This window comes from Colletotrichum tamarilloi (assembly GCF_030869305.1).
Source record: "Colletotrichum tamarilloi strain Tom-12 chromosome Unknown Scaffold_6.1, whole genome shotgun sequence".
NCBI classification, from domain to species: domain Eukaryota; kingdom Fungi; phylum Ascomycota; class Sordariomycetes; order Glomerellales; family Glomerellaceae; genus Colletotrichum; species Colletotrichum tamarilloi.
Window position 1 is genome coordinate 1,127,297 of NW_026849389.1, and position 19,730 is coordinate 1,147,026.

The 19,730-nt window shown below is 53.6% G+C and overlaps 8 protein-coding genes across 8 annotated transcripts; 5 read left to right on the forward strand and 3 right to left on the reverse strand.

Annotated features, from left to right (window-relative positions):
* Positions 1–1,393: 1,393 nt before the first annotated feature.
* Positions 1,394–2,606, reverse strand: CTAM01_02891 (uncharacterized protein; the record flags this gene model as incomplete). Its single annotated transcript, XM_060518929.1, has 2 exons — positions 1,394–2,051; positions 2,116–2,606. The coding sequence occupies 2 exons, from the start codon at positions 2,604–2,606 to the stop codon at positions 1,394–1,396; spliced, it is 1,149 nt and encodes a 382-aa protein (XP_060386732.1).
* Positions 2,607–4,464: 1,858 nt separating this feature from the next.
* On the reverse strand, positions 4,465–5,373 carry CTAM01_02892 (uncharacterized protein; the record flags this gene model as incomplete). The annotated part of the gene is made up of 2 exons (XM_060518930.1): positions 4,465–4,742; positions 4,806–5,373. 2 exons carry the CDS (start codon positions 5,371–5,373, stop codon positions 4,465–4,467), a joined length of 846 nt encoding a protein of 281 aa, XP_060386733.1.
* Positions 5,374–7,060: 1,687 nt separating this feature from the next.
* CTAM01_02893 (uncharacterized protein) lies at positions 7,061–7,372 on the reverse strand (the record flags this gene model as incomplete). Its single annotated transcript, XM_060518931.1, has 1 exon — positions 7,061–7,372. The coding sequence occupies one exon, from the start codon at positions 7,370–7,372 to the stop codon at positions 7,061–7,063; it is 312 nt and encodes a 103-aa protein (XP_060386734.1).
* A 1,626-nt stretch (positions 7,373–8,998) lies between these two features.
* Positions 8,999–9,862, forward strand: CTAM01_02894 (uncharacterized protein; the record flags this gene model as incomplete). The annotated part of the gene is made up of 1 exon (XM_060518932.1): positions 8,999–9,862. One exon carries the CDS (start codon positions 8,999–9,001, stop codon positions 9,860–9,862), a length of 864 nt encoding a protein of 287 aa, XP_060386735.1.
* Positions 9,863–12,256: 2,394 nt separating this feature from the next.
* Positions 12,257–13,246, forward strand: CTAM01_02895 (uncharacterized protein; the record flags this gene model as incomplete). The annotated part of the gene is made up of 1 exon (XM_060518933.1): positions 12,257–13,246. The coding sequence occupies one exon, from the start codon at positions 12,257–12,259 to the stop codon at positions 13,244–13,246; it is 990 nt and encodes a 329-aa protein (XP_060386736.1).
* A 761-nt stretch (positions 13,247–14,007) lies between these two features.
* CTAM01_02896 (major facilitator superfamily transporter) lies at positions 14,008–15,854 on the forward strand (the record flags this gene model as incomplete). Its single annotated transcript, XM_060518934.1, has 3 exons — positions 14,008–14,330; positions 14,461–14,822; positions 14,875–15,854. The coding sequence occupies 3 exons, from the start codon at positions 14,008–14,010 to the stop codon at positions 15,852–15,854; spliced, it is 1,665 nt and encodes a 554-aa protein (XP_060386737.1).
* A 587-nt stretch (positions 15,855–16,441) lies between these two features.
* On the forward strand, positions 16,442–17,053 carry CTAM01_02897 (thioesterase superfamily protein; the record flags this gene model as incomplete). The annotated part of the gene is made up of 1 exon (XM_060518935.1): positions 16,442–17,053. The coding sequence occupies one exon, from the start codon at positions 16,442–16,444 to the stop codon at positions 17,051–17,053; it is 612 nt and encodes a 203-aa protein (XP_060386738.1).
* Positions 17,054–18,646: 1,593 nt separating this feature from the next.
* On the forward strand, positions 18,647–19,581 carry CTAM01_02898 (uncharacterized protein; the record flags this gene model as incomplete). Its single annotated transcript, XM_060518936.1, has 2 exons — positions 18,647–18,758; positions 18,824–19,581. 2 exons carry the CDS (start codon positions 18,647–18,649, stop codon positions 19,579–19,581), a joined length of 870 nt encoding a protein of 289 aa, XP_060386739.1.
* Between the last annotated feature and the right edge of the window lie 149 nt (positions 19,582–19,730).

Sequence of the window (19,730 nt, forward strand, 5' to 3'; positions counted from 1 at the left end):
CCTCAGCCGATAAGCTGAAGATCACAGCATTGGCTCGCTCTTCTATTTGGCAACTTTGCCTGCAGTAGGTTACTCCGCAGCCTACCCATCTCATGGTATGTTCCGCTACTAGTCAATGGGGGTGTTGAACATGTCCGTCTGACGGTAAGGCCGTTCACACCAGAAAACGCTGAAGCTAAACACTATAGCCAACCCTACGGGGGTGCTTCTACCCAGGCTGTTCAGCCAATGTCGTCCTTCTCAACATGGTCCTGTGTAACCGGTATTAATAATTGACCCGCCTTCTGCAGCCATCCACCCAGAACACCACACTTCAAGCCACGAGCAACTGCGCCGGCCTTGGCTCTTGAAGGACACCAAGGGCGTAGAGACTCGCATTCCCGTCTTACACCCATGCACAACGATTTCTTTCAACGTCGTTATGTCGGCCGGGACCTAGATGAGCGGCTTGTGAGTCAAGGTCGAAGCAGAGTTGAGGTATATGACCATGACAGAGGTTAATCCTGTGAAATCTCTGAGCAGAGATGGGATCTACCCAGCCAGCAGTAATTAGCCGGTCAAAGGTGGAAAAGGCGACTTTCCACTATCAGGTACTTTTGGCAACCAAGACCGACACCATCAGACTTGATATGAGAACGAGGTGCGGTCTCAAGCCGAAGCCGATTCCGCGTTTTGTTCCCAGGCTTCCCGCGACTGTTTCTCCGCGGCTCTCCCATGTCCATGTGGGCATGAAAAATGCTTGATTGCAACTTGCAAGCCCACCCGCCCGTCAGCCGCACCCCCGACGACCGCTGACCGCTCCCCCGGCCTGGGGGATGAGTCGAGAACTCGAGATGCGAAACGGCCACCCACCCATTCCGTCGGTCCAAGTTCTCGGCGTGCGCTAGACCCGGGTTGCTCACCCACTCCGGACTCCACTGCCGTACGAGGAGAGCCTCGGAGCCTCGAACAAAGGCGCTTGTTAGGACCCTTTGTCAATAGCGGCTGCGAAATCGGAGGACTGTCTGGGTCAAAGCTTACGGCGCGATGGCCCTTCAGCCGACCGAAGATGGCTTCCATCGGTCTGTAGCGGTTTGAAGTGGATAACTCGGCCGGAAGGATTTCTAGGATTGAAAATCAAGTTTTGGCATGATCACAACTATCCCATGGGGTCCCCTTAGACTTCATCGAGAAAGAAGCGAGACCGGCGATCCCAAGAATGAATCAACCGGGCCAGGCGGAGGTATCTCCAAGTTGTTTTGGCCGTCAACATTGCAGCAGTGACTCGGATGAGCCTAGCTAACAAAACACAATACCGAGGAAAATAGTCTTATGTCGAGGCTTTGGAAAGTGCGATTCATTCGCAATCATTGGTTTCAATCTTGCTTAACGTTCATTCATGTACAGGCTAACTCTAACAGCAAATCGCGTCAACCGCTTTCTCAAAATATTCATTCCCAGAGGCCTGGTTGATGTACTTCGTGGCAAGCTCCTTCAGCAGCGTCATCTGCGTATAGTCCGCCAGACCAATCTTGTTTTCCCCGAGCGTCGGGTTGAACCTGATATATGCCGTCTTGGGGCCCTTTTGCCTGCTGTTGAGCGCCGCCATGTGCCTCGAAAAATCCTTACCCTTGGCTTCCGTATTGGTAGCGAACGCCATCACCGTCGCCGCGACCCCCGTGAGACGGAACCAAGAGTCGTTTGGCGACTCCGTCTTGTTGTAGCCCGTGCCGAGACTGATCACGCACGAGATCTTGGGCTCCTCGACCCCTTCTTGTGCTTCTCCCGGCTGAACGAGATCGTACCGCGCGTTCCACAGTTGATCGATGGGGTTGTTGTTCAAGAGTCCTCCGTCCCAGAACGTGAGAGGTTTCTCTGCGCCCGCGGGCCACTTGACTTCGGGAAAGTACGTCGGGGCGGCAGAAGTTGCCCTCGTCGCGAGACTCATTGTGATTTCGTTTCCGTGGCTCTTCATGAGGTTGTTTACTGTCGAACTGGTGTACATGTTGGTGTTCTTGTACGTCTTCATCAAAACCGTTTCGCCTCTGTTTTGGGCCGTTGTGCATACAAGCCTTGGTTCCAAACGTTAGAATCTTGACGTAGTCTGAGGTGTTATGGGAGTTTTTATTGACTTACAACTTGCCGGCTGCTGGATGTTGAAGCAGAGCCTCCCCCTTCAACCGCTTGTCGTCCTTGTCCAAGCCAAGTTCATCTACAACTCTATTGATGGCGGCGATCAAAGACGCGTCGTCAAAACGACTACTCTGCACCACGGTCTTGCTATTGTTAACCCAGGACGAGAGCGTATCTCCGAGGAATCCAATGCTCCAGCCATATATCTTGGGCTTGAAGACGTCCGTGGCAATGATGTCGTACTGCTTAATGGCCTCGGTGGCCGTCATGCGAAGTCGGAACAGCATGATGCCGATGATGCCACCTGTGCTGGTTCCGGCTGCGAGCTCAAAGTAATCCACGGGGAGAGGCTCCTTTTCCAGCTTCTTTCTCACTTGGACGCGGCGCATGAGTTCTTGTAGAATCATGAGGGAGACGACGCCGCGGACGCCACCTCCGTCGAGGGCAAGGAGGCGGGCTCCGTTAGGATGTCTTGTGGCAGGTGATCCAACCATGATGGAATTTCGATAAAGGTATTATATAGATGCGATGAGGAGAAGAAGATTGATGCTCAAGCCGCCCGCTAGGTGAGTTCGTCGAGGGATTCGGCCGTCATTTTATGTACATTGTTGTGGCAGGCTTGCGTCGACGCAATTAGACAAGCAACGAATATGCGACTCGTTTTCTCCTCATTCACCTCGATTCTAGACCTTTCAGTGGCGGCTTCCGTTGAAGCTGATGAAGGCTTTACACGTCAATATCGACCTGAGCTGAGAGCCTGAGACCGGCCATACCGGGGGTCTGGTTCAGCTCGTCTGCGTGCGAATCGCGCTATCACCTGCCGATGGGGAAATATTTGATAGACCCTTGTCGGGTTATTCTAACACGGGCAAGTGCCACTCCCATTCCAGCAATACTTAATGTTTAGCTCCAGTGAGTGCGCTTCTCATATGCAAACTAAGTGGAATGTCTGTCCTCATTTGCCCACGAGATAGCCAGTTTCGGGGGGCTCAGCTCCTCGAAAAGGAATGGCGAGGGATAGCGTCCTACGACGCGTCTGGAATAAGAGTGACCACGCAGCAAGAAATGGCTAATTTTAAAACGAAGATGAAGTCTTTCCGTCATGACAGACAGGCTTCAACGGAATCTGGCTTTCAAGGAAAATCACACGATACGGCGCATGATTCGAATACATAGTGCTCATGCTATGCCCCAAGCTGGCGCTCAACTCGAAGCAGCAATTTCAGTCCAAAGAAGATACGATATGATACGGGATCGTGAGTACGCTGTACTCGATGATGAACATGCGACATATTTCACTTCTTACTAATGGATGTGAGAACATCTGATACACGCAACATGATATACCGGCTCCCATTCATCACTATGGACGCGCCTTAACTCGAAGCCACGGCAATAAAGTAACTGAGTCGGACGGAATGGATGGTAACATGATTCTAATCACTTCCTTGAATCCATCATCAGAAGTTTCCCTGGGTCGTCCTTTATTCAGCTGCAATTTGAATTGACGATGGAATTGATATCTAATGTTGTGATTGTGACGATACTCACTGACTGTTTCTGATGGCGGCCAGTCTACCGGCTGGAAAACATAAAGAGCTCACGGGTTCGACTATAGAGTCCGCGGGAACTCTCCATATTCAACCTAACGCTGTATAAGATGCACCGATTGAAGTTTGTGAGATTGTCGTCTCATTCATCATGATGAGTTGAGCTGAAAAGCTTACGGCTGTGGCATCCTTCTCTCCATGGGCACACTTGCCTGCCTCATATGCCTCAGATGCCGCATGCCAAATAACACACAGCCCCAAGTCTCTAGTATGAAAGTTGCTTCGTTTTCCGCGACGGCTTCTGGCTTCCCAATGGCCTCCTTCTAAAGTCGTATCTGAGAACCCTGTCTGAGCCGTACCGAAATCTCACTCCTTCCCACTCGCTCTCATTCAATCCGATGCGTCGAATGGTTGCAAATTCGGGAAACATCCTTATCACTGACTCAAGCATCACTCCCATCATCAAATCATCTGATATAATGCACCCTAAAGACCACCCGAGGCGTGAGATATGCTGTTGCACGGAGAGCATCGTGTAAGACTTGCGTCGACACAGTGGGCTGAAGGGAATAATTCTCTCATATGCCATTTAACTTTCCAGGCAAGTATGTTTGCCCTGCCCATATGCTTTAAATATCCTTTTGACGCCCCAAAAATTGTGTCCACATAGTACACGTAATAATCTTTTCCAGATAAGTGGTATATAGAATGAGAAACAAAACACGCCCCGCGCCACGCCATTCCAAATTACAAGTGAGGCCTGGACTTGACTCTCATTAGGTTTGATGGAAAACCAAAAAAATCAGCTCATGATGGCGGCATGGCACTCGGTCCCGATATTGGGCGTCTCCAAGTTCCCCTTGGTCTGGTTCCCCGGCTTGAGGTAGCAGTTGCCCGGCGCCTTGCCCTCGACGGCACCCGCCCTCGTCGTCCACAGCGGGATGAAGCTGACACCCGTGCACGACGCGTTGCCCTCGAACCCGGGCTCGTAGTTTGTGAAGGATGCGCAGGCGTCCATGCAGTTGTCAAAGTTTGCCGTGAAGAGCGACATCAACGGCGAGTTGGGTGCGTTTTTGTTGCCTTGAGGTGGCATGTCAGTAATGCGCAAAAAGTGAGATGGGATCTCTCAGGTGCACTACTTACAGTACATGGTGAACGTCTTCTTGCCGAAAAAGTCAGTCGTGTACGTCTGGCCAGTCGTCGTCTCGCTCGAGTCGGTGCAGCCGTTGGTGAGGGCGTTGAACCCCGTAGCCGTCGCTGAGGCGCTCGTCACCGTCACCGTCGTCGTCGCCGTCGTCCCGCCGCTCGTCGCTGACGCCGACATGGCCGCCAGCTCCTGGATCGCGTTGTTGGCCCGGCTCGCCTCGACGCCGGTGCCGGCCGCAAGACCGATGACGGCGGCCGCCAAGACGGCGATGATGACGGAGAGGAGGAAGACGAGGAACGTGCAGCCGCAGACGGTCTTTCTGGACTTTTGAGGGGCAGTCTCCCCGGCGGCGTGGTTCTGGTACTGGTTGCCGCCGTAGACGGACTGGTCGACGCCGGAGGCCGGGTACCCGTACGTCGAGCCCTCCTGCTTCATCGGCGTCACGGGTTCTGGCTGTGGCGAGGCCGAGTACGACTGCTGGGGTGGCGGGTGGTAGACCTCGGGGTACTGATGCTGAGGTGCCAGCTCCGGGCCTTCATCGTACTGGTGCTGTGTTGTAGCCATGATCAGTTTTTCGGTGGATCGAATAAGATCTTTGGTGAAGCTGTGAAGAAACCAAAAGAGATGGGGAAAAACCGAGAGAAAGGAGAGCCAAGAGGAAGGGGAAAGCAAGCAAGCGGGGAACTTACCCTGGGAGCCATTTTTAAGTACTTGACTGTACTCATAAGAGGCAGAGAGAGAGGGACAGACAGACAGGCACCAGAAAAGAGCCGGAAGGATTGGACAAGGTGCGGGACGGGAGAAGCATGAGCTGGGATCGAGAAGGAGGAGGAGCAGGAGGTAGATCAACGAAGGAGCTGGAGTGGCCACGGGTGGAAAGACATGTTAGTCTAGCGTTGCAGTAAAATCTGACCCCGGGCAATGGCCCCCCATGTTACCCATCCTTTGGGCTGATGGTTGAACTCTCTTCAACGTCTGGGCGAAGAGTTACCACGGAGTGATGAGCGTGATGGTGAGAGTGAGAGTGAGCATGGCATGGCATGGCTACCTAGCCTGCTACACTAGTAGAGGGGGGCCAGCACGGGTCGCCGGATCCAATCCTTGAATCGACCACACTCTCGCGTATGTAAGAAGATAGATATTGCAGGGGTCCCGAAGAACGGGGTCGGGACCACCACCGCTGCGGGCACCGGTGGATGGCTGACGGGCCAAGGACAGGAAGAAGAACGTGAGGAAGAAGAAACTTCAGACGGGACCAACCACCATTGGTGATGGAGCTGATGGGCTGAGGCTTTGCAGGGTTCCAGTTGCCTACGTGGGCGCTAAGTTCTCTCCTTTCAAATCTGCCGTGGTTCGTAGGATTTTAAGAAACGAAGCTTGTACTCCGTAGCGTACGCAGTAACATGTAAATCAGCTCCCAGTTGGCGCTTCCTTCGCACGGGTTAGCCGCGAGGAGCACACCAAGAGTCGCACAAGGCCCAGCCACGAAAGCTTGACAGGAGCGTTTGTGCGCCGTTGCCCCTTGGGAGACATGGTGTTGGAGAGTTGGGCGCAGCAATTTAGCAAAGACACATGTTTGTGATTTCTGGCCACAATGTATCCCGGCACCGGATACGTCTTCTGCGGGAGAGACAAGCGTTAATGATACCATGCAGGCGAGCGGATCGCCCCAGGCAGCCCTTATGCGCTTCTTTTAGTCGGGTACGAGATGGGCGGAAGATATCTATCACGCCCTCTGCCTCTCTCTCTTAAGGAGGGAAAAACTTGCCTCAAAAGGACCATGGCCTCATGGATTGGCATCAATGATTTCCCAGAACAATTGGATCCGCGGAAAGGAACCAATGGGGTAGTATAGTCAAAGTTGACAAAGCAGAGAGATTGCCAACTCAGTAATGAGCATCACGACAATGTGCTCTCTGGGTTGCTAGTGCTTACCAGCTGTGGGACACAGTTTGACAAGGGCCAACCATGGATGCTACATTGCTACCACATTCGACTTACCCAATAACAGGGTTTGTGGGAACGGCGGGCCTGCGGGCTGAATTTGTGAGGTTACAATTGATTGCCTATTGCAACGCTGAGCGTATCCATGATTCCGCACAATCTCAATTGTCGATGGCCGCCAGATCTGAGGTTTTCCTCGTCAATGGGAAAACCGAATTGCTTTTTCAAGATGGGCATCCGTATAAAGTAAGGCAAGGTGAACGCCAGCAAAGGGTCCGGGATTAGAAGGTTGAATGAAAGGGACCAGCTAGCAGACATAGTCAACCGCGCCGTTGCGGCGCCTTATTGCGCCTGGGATCGTTTTTAGCAAGAGGGCCGAAGCGGCAAGCCCTTCCCGTGGATGGAAAGGTGGCACGCCGCACGCCGCACCACCATCTCTATTCTCTCCTGGGCTGGACCGCTGGGCTGCCTCGTCCGCCCGTTTGCTCAGGAGCTCGCGCTTCTTGAGGGCATGGGCGCTCCCGTTGCCAGGCTGGTTGGTGTGTGTGGTTACTGGTGTGTGCGTGGCCACGTTCGTTATGGAGACAGAGGGGAAGAGGAGATGAAAGGCTATCTTCATCTCTATCTCTGGGCGAAAGGGTGGAACAGTGTACTCCGTAGTTGTGGGGTTATCAACTTATCACCCACAGGCTTTCTTCCGGATGTTGAAGAACTCCGAAATCAAAAGATGGAGGTTTCTGCTCAGCGCCTGCGGCAAGATGCAGAAATTTTGAAAGGGGAAGTAGATCAACACACGATACCCTGTAGTCGCCGACGTGGACTGGGGTGGTATGGTCCATCAACGCCCGCAGGCAGTGCTTACTACGTAGAAGTTCGAGTCTTGGAGATGTATAGATCGATCTTTTATCGACTCTTTTCGTTGACAGACGTTGAGTTGTTGAGACGTTGCTGATGAACCAGCAAGCATCCATATCCTCTCCAAGACCCAACTCTGAGCGGTTTGTGAGGAAGAGAAATACGACGCATGGACAACCAAATAATCCAAGAGCGGGAAAAGGCTTCTCTTCTGGGATGGCCCTGAGAGATTGGCCTGAGCTCATCCCACCCCCTGGCCGAGTCTGCGCCTCTAGCAGGATAACCCCCGGCGGTCCGACTAAGCTTCTTTCAGCCGTACGAAGCAGCCGTCCAATCGCCCCTCGGAGGAGCTGCTGGGGTTCTTAACCGCCAGGCAGACCACAATTTCGCCAACAGAACCAGAGGAGAATCACTAATCATGAGTATTTTCAACATCCGCATCGGATCGGGGGAGAAGGATCATCTTCGCCGAGAGGGAGTCTCGTCAATCTTGTTTAGTCGTTGCGAAAGAGCTTTGCTCATCGACGCTCGGCCCATGGCCCAACCCAGCCGAGAGGAACTTGCTTCCAGAGATATGATAAAAGGGTGACCTCACCTCATTTTAACGTCAGCAAGACCATGTGACGAGCCGTCCTCATTTCTCGTAATCCTGCGGCACAGCAGCAACAGCAGAGGCTATGCCACCACGGTTCGAGAGCCATTGTTCCCATTGTGGTTGGTATCTGCCGTGACCAGCTTGTTCTTTTTTGAAGGTCCAGACGGGCTCATCTTGGAAATTCCCTGAACGTCCCAGGCGAGCTTGAGCGGCACAAGCAGCCATAGATATCGCGGTAACACCTTTATCCCCTCACAACTAAGTAAGTACTTAGAATATCACTTGGTGATGACCATTTTCTCCCAGGGTCATCGAGATTATAACTGTCTGCGTCCGACATTGCAAGTCGCAAGCTGGGTCGATACGGATGCTCCTGCCAGCGTATTTTGAAGCTGGTATCGTGAGATCAGCTAGAATGATCTCAACATCAATTCGCACTCCTAGGGTTTGTTCCTTCATCGCCGGACCCATGAGCATATCTCAATTAAGCTCTTGGTCCTGCACCTCTACATTGGGCCCCTGTCAGGCACAGTCTTCCCAATGGCTGGAAGAATATCCTCCTCCGCACAGAAGTCCCTTTCGCTTCGCGACCCCCGTTGGTTTAAGGCAGACTTCACTGAAGTCACAACCAACTCTTTTGCCAAGCTTCATCGAAAAGTCATTTAAAAGGGGGCCGCTTCGTCGCTCTGAGCTTGAGTTACTATGTGAAAGACAACACCTGCAACTTACAAGTACCTCCGCCCGGCTCCCGGAAACATCATTAAACTTCACGCCCTGAGCAATCCTTCTGTTACGATGAAGACGTTGTCGCTCCTTCCCGCCGTCTCGGCGATATTGGCTCTCGTCGACGCGCAAACGACCGCGACATCGACCTCCAGCGTGCAGGCTCCTCGAGTTACATCATCCGCTAGAGCTTTCTTTATCTATGATACCCATCCGACCGGGAGTCTCGAAGCATCTGTCGTTGCGTACGAGCGCGAGACGGCAACATACCAAGTTGTGTGCCCAACGGCCGATGCAGCCTGCCAAAAGGAGGGTTACTGGCCGGCCAACGTCACCCACATTGAGGGCTCTAGCTGGGTCGGAAGCAATACGGCCACGTCCGGCATCGTGAAATATTGGGACTGCCGGCTCGGCACTGGCGGCCGTCCCGTGATTTCAGATCAGTATGGACGGTGCCACGTATCAACGTCAACCCCCTCGGTCAGGACCGGGACTGTGGATGAGGAGCTCGCCGTCAACACATGCTTCGTGGAGGCGCGCTCTGTCGTTGTGGCCATTACTGCAGGATTGGAGAAGGTCGAGGCAGTCCACCGGATACTCACGGAATCCGAGTACGTTGGGGCTTGGGAAGCTTCGTCTCTAATGTCTCTGATGAGTTCTCGAAGTGCGACCGGAACGTGTTCGCCCTTCACAAGCCCTGCGCCTTACACCGGTTCTCTTGTCACGGGGAGCTCAAGTTCGTCGTTACCTGCGGAGACAGGTGCCGCAACTGGTACGGGAACGGGTGCGGGAACGGGCTCGACGACAGGTGCGGCAAGTGGCACGGCAACAGGCACGGCGGCGACTGGTGCGGCATCGGGTGCGGCGACTAGTGTAGCTTCGAGTATGTTGATGTTGCTTGGAGCGGCGTTTGTGGGGTGTGGTACTCTTTGGTGATCGGCACATCAAGTGATGGGATGAAAGCTACGATGGAGTAAAGTAGCATCCATGTAGCAGATCAAGACATGGCACCTTGGTGTTCAGTCATCATTGCCGCTAATAATATGGTATACCGCCGCGTGCCAAAGGCCAATCTACCCCACGATCCTGTGACAACATCCGAGAAAGGTCGAGACTGTGCGCGCGATGCCGCAGTCGCATGTGAGCTTCGGGCCGGGAGGGATGAAATGTCAGCCGGGCTTCTTGACAGCTTTCTGTCGTCGGAAACGCGCCGCGCGAGACAGACAAGACAGTGGCATGACAAGGCAAGGCTGCGTTTGTTACCCCGCCTGTTCGAACTTTGGATACGAATGCTTCGGGACGTCCTCCTCTGGACTGTTGCCGGGCGCAGGGATTAAGCTTTCTAGTTCCCTCTGGCCAGTTTCAAGACGGCTTGAAACCCGGTGCCGTCAGTAAAGTTGTGCTGAACACGTATGCCTCCATCGCGAATCTCAAATCATGTTGCGGCTGTTGATTGGCCGCCGGTAGTTTGGGTTCGAATGCGAGTGCTTCTTGCAGCTTGTCTGTGGGCAAAGGTTGAAAGTTGGTGTCAAAAGTTATCAAGTAATTATCCTGTCTGTTTTGAGATGGATAGCAAAGCTAAGATTGATGGCTTTGTCGATGCTGGTTATAGAGTCTCGGTTTCGTAAACGACGTATAGGAGTTGTCGTCTCAACAACTTGAGTTGGATGCCAAGGAAGGAACACAACTAATAGGACTAATAGTGCGCCCTACCTGTAGATAATCCAACTCAAACCTCGGTTGCAACTGACAAAAGCAATCAAGGTTCAGCTCGGAATTGAGGCAAGCCGCAAGTCGCAAGAACGGAACGCAGAGTGAGGTAGCATGCCGAGTGGGCCTTAATTGCTTACCTAAAGCCAGCAATTGCCTGCGACTGGAGGGGGGATTCAGGGTCGGGAAACAGCTCCGGGGGTGCTAGTTTCATGCATGTCATAGCTTTCCGTAGGTATTGCTGTGAAGATCTTCCATTGTCTGTCTCTATCCGTACGGAGAATATATAAGGCAAGGTACCGGGTCTCGAGGATGGGTTGCTGGCATATACTTTGGTTTACTATCGATCGAGTTGAGATGGATTCGAACCGAGGCGGATGGTCACGAAAATAGTGACATCTGATGCACTCGAAAGCGAGGCACTAGCAGTCTGCAGTGTCCAGAAGAAGGCCTGTTCCCGTGTTCCATGGACCATGGCACTCAAGGCCGTGGCTAAGCCCCCATGATCTCCATCGGAGCACAGACAGCCCCAGAATCTTGAGCCTCCAGTGAGGGAACGGAGGCAAGGAAGGATCTTCGAAGAATCAGACACTTTGCTGTGTAAGGTGCATGGGAAAAGCCACACACAACAGCCAACCTGCGATCCCAGAACGTACATACTTACGTACCTACCTACCTAGTAATAAGGTAGGTACGGATAGTGGAAGAGCTCTCTCTCTCTCTCCCGGCCACACGTCCCGGATGGTGGCGCCTGCCAGATCCTGGGTGGCCATTTCTTATTGGCATATTTTCTTTCCCGTCCCTTCCCTCCAGCAGCGCAGCTCCCCAGTCCAGTCACCTTCAGCTTCCCTTTCTCACTTCTCGACATTCCTCTGCCTCACGCCTTGCTGTCTCTTCGCCTGGCCTGATCTTGCTCTTCTTTTCTTGCTTTTCCCGCCCCGATTTGCACTTTATCCATTGACTTGTGGCCACTCACACTTCGCCTTTCCATTTTCACCTTCCAACAGGCTACGCCGCTTTCGACCTCCCCAGTCTTTGTTTGCCCCCCCAAGGAGCAATATTTCGTTGGGCGTCAGGTGCGCCGCAGCCCAGCGTGCGATGCGACAAGCTATGTTTCCTCGACTACAGCTCGAATAATGCATTGCGTACCGTTCAACTCACCGTCGAACCGGCAATTCACAACACCTGACCCCTATCTGTCTTTCTGCCAGCTTCTCCCATCTCCAACTTTGGCTCAACCCCGTCTCGGGTCTTGTACTCCCTGACGCGCCTCTCCTCTCGATAGGACGTACGACACCCATCACCCGCTACGCCTCTTCCACCTCTCTGGCGGGTTTGGGCTGTCTAATTCGTCCAACCTGCTCACCTCAGCCAACAACACATCTCTCGCCCTCGACGCCGCTGAATGACGACAAACCCGGGCAAGCGACGACACTCGATCTCGACTTTGGCAAATAGAAGCTCTCATCCGACCCCTAGCTCGGAGCTCTCCACCGATCTGCGCTCGTTATCGTTCCCGTCTCCCCCTGAGCTACCTGCTTAGGCCCCGCCACATACCGCTTCGTCCTATCTTCCACAACCCCTCCCCGCCCATCCCAAGCTTTATCGCGACTACCCACAATGCCTACCTACCTCTGCCACGGATTTCGTTGGGACCGTCGAAGCATCCGCGTCTTTGTCGTCGTCCAGAACATCGACGATGCTGCCCCCGAATGGATCATTGCGCCAAACTCGTCTCCTGCCATCCTCGAGTCATTCTACTCTCTCTTCGACTTCCTTCCCGAGCCCATACCCGACGAAACCGAGGCCCAACGTGACAAGAAGAAGCGCAACAAGTCCAAAGCATCCAAAGCCGCCGCACTGCGCAACGAATACGATGTCCCAGCCTCGACCGTGCCGCCAGAGGAGGATGACGTCCTGCAGAACGACTGGAGTGCTGTCAAGCTGCTCGAGGAGTATGACCCGACTGATCTAAGCTATGTCAGCCGTCCCTACGCATATGTTGCCGACCACGTAGTACGCATTGATCTGAGCAACTCAATAACGGAGGAGATCATGCGGTACGAAGAACGACTGAGCGAGACCAAGGCGATGGCAAGCGCCCCTAGCGATGAATTCTACAAGGCGAAGAAGAGTTCGTCAGGGAAGAAGGCTGGCTGGTTCGAAAAGCTGAGAGATCAGCTTCAACGAGGAGAGGATATTCGCTGGTACATTGTGGTATGCGGCGACGAGGTGCGCGATTTCCCTGAAGACATGGGTGCGACAAGGGCAGAAGAGGAGGAGTTGGATAGGGAGGCTGAAAACGCGACACCCCGGCCCCGCGACCGCAGTGCAGGTCCTTCAACATCGAGAGGAGGGGCATCACCCCGTGAGTACGTGTCGAGCGTACCAGCGAGTCAGTTCGCAGCAGCCATGTCGCCGCAACAGCTCTCACCAAAGGAGGCGGGTCTGCCCTACGGCACACTTCCCCAGCATCCCAACATGGTTGGCAATTGGACGGAAAAGGAGACGCCAACACTACAAAGCAAACCTTCAATGGACTTTAGGCCAAAGACACCCAAGGGCGGCGGCTTCAGAAGATTATTCGGAAAGAAGGGCGATGATCCATAGAGAGGCGGCCTCGGAAGACTGTTCGGGAAGAAGGGCCATGATCTATGACATTTATTAGAAGCTCAATGGTGAGCGTTCTTGAGGCAGCTCTCCACGACCTGAGCCTGTATTTGTACCACTGTACCGTGTGCTGTCTTAGGTACGACACGCCACGGCATCCTCCGTTTTAAGCGAACCATCCGCACGCCTACGCCGCATTTTAGTAGACACGGTTTCAAAGCGAAGGCGTTTACTTGTATAATTGACTACTTCATTGAAAACAGACAAGGAGAGGAAGAAGAGAGAGAAAGGGAGATTGTTAAAGTCTTCATCTTTTATCCCTGTTTGCTCCAATATCTTGCCGCACATCGTCCCGACACCCGCAACCCGCAATCCGCTAAACCCAGCCGCAATGACACCTTGGAGGATCCGCAGCTTTCCCTTTCACTAACAGCTGGAGTAGAGCAGGGGTTAGCTTGCCAAGGTACGTCACTGGTCGTGGGACCTCTCTCGATCATCCTTCCACCGTTCCACGTATTTCAGTAGCAACGCGCCCAGCTCGCTCTTTCAAGACATCAATCTTAACCTAGCTCCATCAGCAACACCCACCTTCAATGCGGCGGAACGAAGATCTGCATTCATCGCGGACTACGGCCTGCAAGCCAAACATCTGCACAGCATCCAATTCCATGACTTAAATTGCTCCTGCCTGCAGAACAGTCCTCAGGTGACCGTGTGTCCTCGACTCTGACGGGACGCATGACGTTCCCCTCCCTGTGGTAATGGCCGAATCCTCGAGGCTTCAGACACCTAGCCGTTCAATTCGCTCTGGCGAAGCGTCACCGTCATTTGCGCAGACCACGGCCGAGTTCAGTCTCGACAGCGACCTCGATTTCGAACCTGACGACGACGATGATGATGTCGAGGACTTGCATTTGCATGAGGCACAGCTTGGCGGTGGCCAGGCCTACGAGCTGAAGAGCCTAAGTGCATCACCTGCGAAGGATACTGACGACGGATGGGGTGATGAAGTGCCGTCGCTGTGGAGAAGAGCTAGCACCAGCACCGTCGCGAGCTTCCAGCTTTACACCCCTGACGAGGAGAGGTCCGTTGTTCGCAAGCACGACCGAAAGCTGGTAGTTTTTGTAGCACTGCTATTTATGCTCAGTTTCTTGGATCGATCTAGTATGGCATACCTTGAGCCGCGGCCATGTGATCTTGCAACCTACTGACAGCCCCTCCTCTCCAGATATTGGCAATGCGCGCATAGCTGGTATGGACGAGGATCTGCAGACGAATCCCCCGTGGGACGGTTGGTATGAGTGGACATTGACGGCCTTCTATATCTCGTACATCTTCTTTGAGTGGATGTCGCTGTTATGGAAGCTCATCCCTGCCCACATATACGTCTCCATGATTGTCCTCTCATGGGGACTGACTGCCTCGCTGCAGTCCGTCTCCGTCTCGTACCCTACGCTCATTTTCCTTCGGGTTTTGCTGGGTATCGGAGAGGCCGGCTTCACAGGTATACCGTTCTACCTATCCTTCTTCTTCAAACGAGAGGAACTAGCATTTCGTACCGCTATATTCATCTCTGGTCAGTATCTTGTCACTCCAGACGACCGTTCCAACCGACTGATTATGGGCAGCCGCGCCGTTGGCAACAACATTCGCATCGTCCTTGGCTTGGCTCATCACCAACTATGCAGAGGCTGGACCCATAGCCCCTTGGCGTCTCTTGTTCCTCGTCGAGGGCTTCCCATCCGTTCTCGCCGCCGTAGCCGCGTGGCACATCATTCCCGATAGCCCGGATACGGCGCGTTATCTCACTGCGCGGGAGCAAAAGGTGGCTCGCCTTCGACTTCGACGCGAGAAGCCGCGCCAGAAGAAACATGGGGGAAAGGGCCATAGCAATCTAAACCTTGGTGAAGTGTTTGCTGTCTTGTGCGATCCCATGGCGTTGCTGACCGCGGCCATGTTCTTTCTTACCAACATGGCGTACTCCTCCCTACCCGTATTCCTACCCAAGATCCTAACCGAGATGGGCCACTCTCGCCTCGCATCGCAAGGCCTTAGTGCTCCTCCATACTTCCTGGCCTTTCTTGCCGTACTTTTCACGGAGCATCTATCGGATCGGGCGCAAACCCGGTCCATTCCCATCATACTGCATGCCCTCGCATCGGCCGGCGGATACGCCGCGCTCGCCCTAGCAAAGCCCATCGGTCTCTCGCCATTGCTGCGGTATCTCGCAGTGTACCCAGCGGCCATTGGCTTCTTCAACGTCGTAACGCTCACCGTGGCATGGAGCATCAATAACCAAGCGTCCGAGAGTAGGCAGGGCGGGGGGTTCGCCCTGATGCAGATTATTGGGCAATGCGGACCGCTTGTGGGGACGAGGTTATACCCGGATCGAGACGCACCTTTCTATGCGCCTGGGATGCAGACCTGCGCGGGTGCGATGCTCGCCGTGGCTGTCTTGGCGCTGTCTCTGAGGTTCTACCTCTCCTACTTGAACCGCAAGACAGACGTCGCTTGCGCCGTCGGTAGCGAAGCCGAAGAAGAGGAGGGCTTGGTGGGATCTGGGGGCCGTAAGAGGACGGCCAGCGAGGAGTTTCGATACATGCTGTAAAGACGAGAGGACAATATTGTAGTAAAGTGTCTATATCCACAAGCCATGCGTGTCAGTGGATAGTTGTGAATGTAAGCAGGTAAGCACCTTAGTTGCAGATCAAGGCATGGGATGAACCTGTCACCGCCGAACCTCCAGAAGAAACCTACAAAATTCCTTGATTGAACTCTTGTGGTGAGAACCGCCAATAGAGAACTGTCGAGTCTATTGTTGCTCGTCCCATGTTTCTTGTAGTTCAAGGTAGCAGCCACCCTGACAGCCAATAAGGCGACCCGCAACTAGGTACCTTACCTTACGTGGATGTGGTGACATGCCGCGTGCCAACGCACGGGCCCGATCTGATAAAAAAAGACCTCGGCTCTTTTCCAACTCAATTGAAGCTCGCAACCTGGAACTCAAAGAACACCCACAGCTCATCACCAACCGGGTCTCCATCAAAATCATTGGACTCCGAAGTCGCTCATTTCAATAGTACATGTCGTCAAGATTGGGTCGCTTGCCTACGCGTAACATTCGACAATATCGAAAGATTTTGAAAAGGCATCGAACTTTAAGCTCGTAAGGATAGGGGACAGCAGACCGCAACAATGAAGTCGGCAAACCCAGACGTCCAGCATTTCCTGTCCATCCCCTGGTGCGCGGCGCACCTCAACGAACCAGACACGGTCCGCGACACAGCGCCCTCGCGGTTCCCCAAACAAAACACTGAGGACCAGCTTTTTTCAACGACCCTCAACACGACGGATACGATTGCCGCGTACCTGACCTTTTACAAGCGGCCGTCGTCGTCGTCGTCAGCATCCTCAAGTACCTTGACCTCAGACAGACCAAAGGACGACGACGCCGGCCCCACCATCATCCGCCAGCTCAAAGCCCTCCTCACGCTCCGCAGCGGGATAAACGGGTACCCGGACGTCTCGCACGGCGGCATCGTCGCCACGATTCTGGATGAGACGATTGGGCTCGTGTTTCCTGTCAACAAGAGCAACGGGTTGATTCCCGACGCGGCGTACATGACGGCGTATTTGAACGTTACGTATGTGAAGCCCGTGAGGACGCCGCAGACGGTGCTGTGTGTTGTTGAGGTGACGAAAGTTGTCGGAAGGAAGTGGTGGATTGATGCGAGGATCGAGGATGAGGGGGGCGCGGTGCTGGCGAGGGCGGAGAGTTTGTATGTGAGGTTGGTTGAGAAGCTTTGAGAGTGGGCATAGAGGTGAGAGCGTAGATGTCTGAAGTTTGCTATGGGAGGGTTTGATTGGGTTTCGGCTCAATTGTTGTGATTAGGATGGAAGGCGGCGTACATGCTATCTTGATAGAGATGTGCAGCGATTACACATACCACGAGTGCATAGAATCTTTGCTCCGAACGAGTAGCAGAGCTTGCTAGATTAGAAGTTCAAAAAAACTCTTCACACGATTGAATACTTATTTGTTTTGTGGAAAAGAGGCAGGCTACGTACTTTGACAGACAAGGAGGGAGAATCACGTCAAGGGGTTGTCCGATTTTGGCTACTTACCCGAAGTACAATATTGCCAGGTGAAGGGTCAGATTCGTATATTGACATGAGTGGTTCCAAGCACTTGTATTCTGCTCTAGCCGTCAATCGGTATGTGGATGGAGTTTCAATGAGTGTGATTGATCCGACTCTGCTATGGAACCATATCGATGCGTGCTACTGCGAGGTGAAAGTCCAAGGCTCACGAATATGTGGCTAAGTCTAGTAGTATTCATGGGGATGGAATACTGTCGTAGAGGCCGCAGGTTAGCGTCTGTATCGAGGGATTGCGAGGTATCCCATATATGCCCCCTTAATCTCATTCCTGCCACCAGCCAGTAGGCGCCCGTCTAGGTCGACGGGCCAGGTCAAACTGGCTGGGGGGTGGAGTGGTATAAGGTCAACTTTCAAATCGCCAACCAGCCTACTCGACGACAGGCTTAGCGCATGCGAGTATCACGAGTTCGAGTCCCGGAATGAGCATCAAGAGATGTAGCCACACCGGCGGTGAACTGAGCTGCGACCACATCCTTTAGTTCTCTTTGAAACGTCTACTTATGATCTGAATCCGGATTTAGAGAAACTTCCTCATCATATTTATTATCAAGCTTACATATCTCGTGTTGCAGAGAAAATAGTGCTTTCTCTCTTTGATAAAGAATAATTTCGGATAGGAAATCGTTTAATGCTCCGAATGCGAGTGTTAACTCCGCAACGAGGTGCCAGATGACGGTTCCTCGAAGAGATCGTCCGCTCTGAGAGATGAGGCTCATAAGGGGTCCTTAACGCTGCTAAAAGCTTGAAGGTAAGTCATCGCACGTGTAGAATTAGCTCTCGAGAATCTGTCATAGGCTTTCTTCTCGCAGGCGGTTTTGTTCATGCTTGCTTGCCGTTAGGTAGATCCCGGAATGTGAAGTCCGATAGCCAGGAGCCGGGGAGGGCCCACAGTCCACAACGTCCAACGCGGATCGCACTGGCCAGCGGAAAAAACGCGCTAAGCTACTTTCGTCTCACTTTCTCGAACCTCTCATCGCAGGATCCACCTAAAATTTCATCCTTGCTCAATCGCTTCATCGACTTCATCAACCTTTCTCACTCTCATACAGAGATCTTACACATACATCGTCTGCAAAGCGAATCGCACCCGCCCGATCCAGGCACATTCAAAGCGTCTAGTCCATACGAAACTGCATTTATCCAGGGTGGGACACCGCGCCTCGCTCGTTTCCGACAGCTTGACCGATCCTCGCCCCATCCCAGTCTCTCTCTCACTCACCATCACCACCATCCCAAACCATGGCTCCTAAACGCGCCGCCGAGGGCACATCCTCCTCAAAAGACCACCAAGTCAAGAAGCGCAAGGGCTTCGGACCAAACACTCTCCCCGAGGGTCCATGGCGTAGGAAGGGTAATGAGCTCACACGTCCCTGAACCTCTCAAATGATCATCATTCACTAACCTCCACCCTCACAGTCGAAAAGAAGAAAATCGAGCTCATCCACAAGGCCAAGATCAAAAAGGCCTACGCAAAGATAAAGGAGCGAGAACTCGCTTCTCGGGAGCCCTCCTCCTCCTCCTCAAATGCGCAGCAGCCCGCCGCCGCGCTGGCAAAGGACATCTCAAGCGAAGATGAGCTCGACTCCCTCCAGGACCCCTCCAGCAAGACGGGATCTCCCGCACCAACTTCAGCACCAGCAGCGGCAACCGCATCGTCATCAGCAGTAGAGACAAGCACATCCTCATTCTCATCAACACCAACACCGCCAACAACAGCAACAGCAACAGCAACAACCACGCCTCACCCCTCAAAAGAAGAAGTCCACCCCTCCCGCGCAGAAATGCTCGAAAATGACGGCGAAACCCCCAACCCAAACACAATCGCCGTCAAACGCAAGCACGCGGCGGAAGAATCAGCCGATGCCGCCGCGAACGAGGACACCGCCGGCGGCGACCGCTACGAACCCCGCCAGCAGCGCAGACCCCGCAAACCAGGCTACTACGAGAAGCAGCTCGCCCACGCCGAGAAGAAAAAAGCCGAGGCCGAGGCCCGCCGCGCCGAGATCCAGCGCCGCCGCGAGGAGCGCGAGCGCAAGACGGCCGACCGCGAGCGGTACCGCCGGGCCATGGCGAAGGCGCGCAAGGGGTCCGAGAACGGCGGGCAGCGCAGGCTGGGCAGGGAGAGCGCGCTGCTGCTGGAGAAGGTGAGGCGCATGGTTGGGGACTCAAAGTAAAGGTGCAAAAACCGAGAAAAAGAAGGATGGGAAGAAGGAGCGGGTCAGACCTGATAAGTAGTCTGGCACGCCCTTATACAGAGCTTGATACCACATTGTATATATCATTATCACATTGTTAGGGCACCGCGGTTTATAAAAGTTTCGGC